The sequence below is a fragment of the Rhea americana genome, unplaced genomic scaffold (assembly GCF_003343005.1).
Source record: "Rhea americana isolate MKP2758 unplaced genomic scaffold, rheAme1 scaffold_42, whole genome shotgun sequence".
Lineage (NCBI taxonomy): Eukaryota > Metazoa > Chordata > Aves > Rheiformes > Rheidae > Rhea > Rhea americana.
The window spans coordinates 4,167,539-4,174,020 of NW_028186557.1; the positions used below are offsets into that span (position 1 = coordinate 4,167,539).

The 6,482-nt window shown below is 53.7% G+C and overlaps 1 protein-coding gene across 2 annotated transcripts in view; it reads left to right on the forward strand.

Moving 5' to 3' along the window:
• The first annotated feature begins 1,465 nt into the window (after window positions 1-1,465).
• The window catches only part of CCDC198 (coiled-coil domain containing 198), a 14,480-nt gene continuing 9,463 nt past the window's right edge, over window positions 1,466-6,482 (forward strand). For both annotated transcript variants that reach the window (XM_085314996.1, XM_085314997.1), the window contains exons 1-2: window positions 1,466-1,670; window positions 4,049-4,131. In XM_085314996.1, coding sequence (XP_085171122.1) covers window positions 1,466-1,670; window positions 4,049-4,131 — 288 coding nt within the window. The remainder of the gene's footprint in view (window positions 1,671-4,048; window positions 4,132-6,482) is intronic.

The window sequence follows — 6,482 nt, forward strand, 5'->3', positions numbered from 1 at the left end:
AAAGAAGAAACCCCAAACATTACCTTTTGGTATGGGTTGGCAAGCACAGTTTGGCAACCAGCCTCATGGCAGCACCTTCAGGCCCAGGACTGGCTCTGCAAGGAGCCTCACAGCAAATTCAGCAGGGAAAAAAAACAAATCTCACACCAGCAACTCTGGTCACTTGAGCAGGTTTTTTTTTTCCCCTCCCCATCTCTCCTTTTCTGCTTTAAGGCCCTAAGGACCCCAGGACTCTGGGGCTGGAGCGATGCTCTGACGGGGGCCAGGGCAGACTACGTGATTTGGCCTCCCCGCAGCGTCTTCACCGGGATGCAGAGAAGCGAGCGGTTTGGAGAATAAATTTGCTGGAGGGTAAAAAAAATAAAATAAAAAGGGGGAGAGAGAGAAAAAAGGCACTTTCCTTTTAGCAAGCTCTGCGTTAGTGAGTTCTCCTTGAATTCGGTGGATGTTCTCAGACAAAAATAGGAGCCGAGCTACCCGGCACCTCCAACAGCGGAGCAGGGCGCAGGGACCTGGGGCTCCCCAGGGCTCCCCCCGGTGCATTTGGGCATCGACCTGAATTTTAACCCGAGGTAAAAGACTGTATTGAGTACGCCCCCAGTTACAGGAGCCGGGGGGCTTCGCGGGTTGCGATGAAGCTGGCGCGCAGCTCGCGGGCTCCGCGCCGGTCCTCCCGGCCGCGGGGTTAATACCGGCTTTAGCAAGCGGCTCGCTTTAGACAGCCTAACGCGCCGCCGTAATCTCCGACAGCGTCTTGCCGCTCGCCCTACTCCCTTCTTAATCCTCGMGGCATCTGCCGGGTGCCCGGCGCTCCGCGGCCGGGAGCACTGGATCCTTTCGGTACCCAGCTCCGAAGCCGAAACCGGCTGGCGGCGCGCGAAGAGCCTCTGCCCGGCGGGCGTTTGGAAAAAACCAAGACTCGGCCACCGAGGAAGAGAATCCCAGGCAACGCGGGGCTCTGCGGCCAGAAGCAAACCGCCAAAAATAACCCCAAACCCCCCTAAAAGCCCTAACTGCCCCCCGTAATATTAATCTTGTTTCATAAATAATCCTCCATATATATACACAYGCATACACACGTATAATTTTCCAACCACTCTGCCTTGAAGTGGAACGAACCACCAAGTGTGCAAATAAATCGCACCCTCTGAAGCCWATTATAACCTTGTGAGCAAAAAAGGAAAAATAGAGAACTAAAAACCTTTGCACAACACGCGGGTCCTGCTCCGCTTCCGCTTACGGGTGCAAAGAGACGCACGGGAAGTTCCCGGCGGCTCCGCTGGGAGCTGCCAGCTCCGCGGGACGGCCGGAGCCGCGTCAATGTTTAACCGGCCCCGGTCGAGCCGGGAAAGACGCAGGGGAGCGGCGGCGAGCGGCCGCCGGCCTTGCCCCCGCGCTGCTCCGCCCGAAAAGGAGTTTTTCCTTCCCCACCGGAGGCTGCGGCTCCTGAAAAAAAAAAAAAAATATGGGGCTGAGCTCTTCCAGGACGCRCCACAGGGTAACCAAGGTGGCCCCGGCGCGGGCCGGGGGCGACCTGCCCACCTCGCCCTGCGTCTCGGCCCCGCGCTGGTTTTCCCACGCGCCGCAAGAAGCGTCGGAGCGGGAGAAAGCCGCGATCCCGAGGCAGCTCCCGCCTCTCCGGGAAACTGGGTACGGGCGACCTGCTGCAGGTAGGAGGGTCTTGAGCGAGTTATTGCAAGTAATAATTGCAATTATTATAAATAATAATCACAAGGGGAGCAGCTGGGGGTTTGCCCGCGGCGGCACATCAGTCCTTGCTCAGAGAGGACGCCTGGAGAAAGCCAGCGGGAAGGAGCTCGGGGTCACTCGGCGCAGCGGGGGGGGGATGCACGTAGGCGCCTTTCGCGTTCGCACCGTCTCGCGATTTCCACCAAGTTTCAGCTTTGGAAAACAAAAATCCACTTCCTTCCCCCCCACACACACTTGCAACTTGTTTGGGGAAACTGCCTCGGTCGGCAGAGCCCGGGTCACGCGCTGCCGGCACGAGTGGCCCCTCCGTGAACGGCCCCACTTCCATCGCCGTAAATCGACACACGGCGAACGCAGGCTGCGTCCAAACGAGCGGGCGCGCGGCAGCCCCGCAGCAGCCCCGCGCCTGTCCTGCATACGTAGGTATCCCCAATGGTAACGCATAATTACCTTAAGTATAATTAGATCCTCGGGAAGACGCTCAGCAGGTAAAATTCACCGCTATCGTAAATAATACCCGTGTCTCGCACACGGCTAACTCTGTAAGCCGAGAGGCAGAGGAATGCAAGCGCAGCAGCTGCAAACGCTCTCCCAGGAGCGCCCGAACCGAGAGCCTTTATCGCGCCGGACTGGCCGTGGCCTTTCGTGGCGGTTTCTAAATTCACCGTATGCCCAGAGATGAGAAAGGAGGTAGGCGACAGCTAGCAAAAGCCGCTGCGCAACTCCAACGAGCGAGACGACGAGGAATTGCTACCCCCGGCCACGTCCGACCAGTGCGGAGCGAAACCTCCGCGCGTGCCGATGAAGCCGCTCACGTGAGCGAGGGTAACGCCGATGGATGGGGGGATGCAGGCTTAGCACTCCTCCTCCCCTCTCTTCCGCTTCTAAAAGCGAATTTCAGACACGAACCAAACACGTTTTAGCATTGCTGGACATTTCCTCCTCTGTACCGTCTACGGAAAGACATCAGGAGCCCAGGAAAGCTAACGCGCCTCTCGCGGGACAGCAGAGGCCTGGGGCCAGCGCAGATCAGCGTGTCCTGGACAGTGATAATCACTGGGCATTTACCAAACGCTTATAAAAACATTTGTTTGAGGGGGGGAAAAAAACCCAATAAGCCTCATTTACTATTACATACTTCATTTGCAGAAACAGTCACGCTCAAGAGCACTCCAGCGATGCACGCGCTTGAGCTGCTGCCTAAACAAGCAAAGTCTCCTAGAGAAGGGTCTTACCTAGTTTTTGAGGATTCATTTGGGCTGGCATTAAATTTGTCGCTCACCAGCAGAGAAAACCAGCTCTTACAGTGTAAGGTTAATCCCTCCCCACCACCACCACCACCAGGCCTCCAGCTCGGGGGGCCTCATGCTCTTGCCGCGCGGCCTCCTCGCCGAGCATCGTCTCCTTCCCGAGGCAACGTGGTCTGCAGGGAGATGATGCTCAGGGAGGAGGCCGCGCGGCGAGAGCTGATGTTTTTTCTCCCAAGATGTCACCCGCGCTGGAATTTCTCCTCCAGGCGGCCCCCGCTCAGTGGTTAATCATTGCACAGGTGCTCAGCAGAGCGGAGCAAATCATTGCTCAGGTGAACTCAGCAGCTCTTGCAAGGGGACCGTGGTGTCCTCCTGCGCTGCTGGAGTCACCCCTACGCTGGGTTTGCGAGATGGCCCTTGATTTTTTATAACTAGGAGGTTACAAAACAGCAATCGCTGTTTGGTAGCACATCCTCTGCATGTATTTTGGGCTGGTTTCCAAAGAGGAGGGCTTGCAACTGTGCTGTTTGCATCAGTAGAAGAGTTAAACATTTCTTTAGGGTCCCTTAAAAATAAACAAGGTCTCCTCAGACTGAGCAACGAGAACCAAAGTGCTGCCCAATGCCCGCTTTAGAAAGCCAAGTGTAAGCTCAGTCAGCGAACGCAGCCAGGAACCAGCCAAATACCCAGTTTTCTTGGCCAGCAGAAGGTCACAGGCTGCAAGAGAGACCAGGGAGGACAAGAGGATGCTGTAGGAGGGAGTGAAGCAGCTGGGAGAGCCCAGAAGCTGCAGGAGAAGTAGAGGGTGGTTATTGCTCCATGTAGGGTACAGGAGGGGCTAAAGAGGGAAGCAAGGGGTACGTGGTGGACATAGTTCCTTAGGAACTGCAGGCACAGATTTAATCATGCTTTATTTCTGCTGCTAAGAGAACAATTTATATCATGAGTTACTGGAGCACAGCAAGAGAGACTTTATCAAGACAAGCCAAATAAGAGCTAGATGAGAAAACATTGCAGGATACCTCCTAGGAGCCAACGATCACGCCGAAGTAACCTCACCCATTTCTTCTCCTTTTCTAATCCCCAAGGGCCCAGACCCCTTTCTTTCAACACCATGCTGGAAAAGGGAGACACCAGCATCATTAAGCAGCACCCACCTTGGAGACCTCAAGTAAGATGAATTTGAAAAGCCTCCCACAACGTTGCGCCGAGCTACCTGGCCCCTCAACTTGTAGACAAGTCACGACAGCATGGCCACGTGCTGCTGAAGTGCCACCACTGGGAAGCAAATATCCTACAGCAACGCAAGTAGGATGCCTTAATCTTGTAGGCCATCATCCCTAAAGAGTGTTATCAGCAGCCCAAGCGTGAGTTGACTGCTCTCCCAAGGCAGAGCAGATAGGTTGACTGCAGAGGTGTCACTTTTGATTTATTAGCTTAAGGCAAAGGAGACTATCTCCAAAATCAGCCAGAGAGCAGCCAACACAGCAACATCCTGCCTTTGCCTGCCATAAAATTTCTGTGCTGATGTTTTTCTGCAATAAAAGCCTTGTGCAAGCCTCAGAAAGTCCCTCATATTTGCAGTATTAAGCTGGAGATGCATTACAGGGCCTGCACAATTCTTGTAAAAAATTAGTTTTTCTAAAAACCAAATGGAGAAGAAAGCTTTTTTTTTTTCCTTACACCCTACCTGTTTGCTTTGCCTCTCCACACCTTCCTGAGCTGACCATCACCATCTTTCAAACTTTCTATCTCTTCTCCTCTTACCTTGCTCACCCTGTAAGGTGCAAAAAGGGTGGTGTCTGGCTGAGGTTGACTTTTCCCACCTTTCTCACCCACACAAGCCTGAGCAAGAGCCCAGCTCAGGAGGCTCCTTCCTTTTTCCTGCAGACCCTCTTCTCATCCCCATCAGCAGCAGGAGCTTTGCAGCTGCCCACAATTGCTCTTCCTCAGCACTGACACCCAATTTCACATGTGCCTTCCCAGCCCCTTTCTGCAGCCCTCACACCTTCCAGCTCAGGGAAGCACTCAGCTGCTAAAAATAACACCCCATGCTCTCGTTTAGCCAGGACTTTCAATTAGCAATTAAGGGCCAATATCACACCTGGTGCCCAAGCCAACCCCGTTCAACCTGCATTGAGGAGCATGGGGCCATGTGAGCCCCAGGGTCCCACCAGCCATTTATCAGGGGTCCCAGGGAGTCCCCACTGGTGTTTGTCACAGGGAAAGCGGTAAACGCTCTTCTCTGGCTCTTTAACCCATGAAATACCTGTATGTGCTGCAACTGGCCACGACCATCTCATGCAGCTGCTGGCAGAAGCTGGGTGATGTTTAGAGCAGCCTCGAGGCTGCTCCGGGTTGCCCCAGGAACACGCTGGCTGCTCAGCTGCCCCCGCGCGGAGGTCCAGCTTTGCTCGGTCTGGTGCTGAAGGCTCGGCCCCAACATCATGCCTTTGCCAAGGTGTCACCCCGCGAGCAGACGGGAGCGCTGCTTTTCACCCCGGGTGATGATGAACGTGTGCTTCGTGTCGGTCCCCGGCTTTGGGGCCAGGTAATGCAGGTTTCTGCTCGGAGCGTATCGTTCTTCTAATTAATTCCTTAACTGACTTAACAGTAATTGTTCCTCCTCACTGCTCCTATAAAAGTCAAATCCTAGAGAAACTCTACTTCCTTCCAAAACAACACCCCCAAATAGCTGATTTCTAACAGGGGTCCCTCAGCAGCCTCTGAAGGTGAGTCTCCGAACCCTCTCCCGGGCTGGTGCTGGTCGTCTCTGTTCTCAGCCAGCTGCGTAGCTCCTTGCWGAACCGGGGCTGAAGTGCTCCTTTCTGGGGTTAAAATGCCAAGCCGGCGCGTGGGATCTGGTCTTTTTACCGTAATGAGGAGGATCGTAACCCCCAGACGGGGCCGGTTCAGACCCCTCCGCTGCTGCCTGTAGCTCTGAGCAACGCTAGCAGCTTCGCAGAGCACGTAAGGACATCAAATGTGAATAAAGTGCCCCTCTACTAGGCAAGAGGGTGAGACAGCAGCACCTGTAGTGAGTTTAGCTTTGCCCTGTAAACAGTCGGGTGTAATCAGAGCCTCATTTAAAAATCCATTACTGGCATGTAATTTTTAGTCACTGATCTTTTTTCTATTACAACTGTTTTTGTGTATTATTAATATACCGATACTGTTCATTCCGGGACAAAAACACTGTTAATCCTACCCTGAGCTTCTTCCACTGACATCAGGTAGCGCAAACCACATCTGCAAAAGGCATTTTCCCTTGGGGGAATATTTTTAAAGATAGTGCGGAGCTGGAAGATCATATCCTCTTCAAGGACTGTCAGAGGGCTTCAGCCACGGAGTATTTCCAGAGGGGGAAAAAATAAAAAAAAGAGCATGCCCTTAGCCAGCCACGGTTCCTGCCCCCGGCATCTGGGAATGATGCACAGCCGGGACGGTAATTTGCAGGGGCACATGCTGCCACCTAGTGTCATTTCCTAAATGAGCAGGATTTCTAATTTTTTTTTTTTTTTT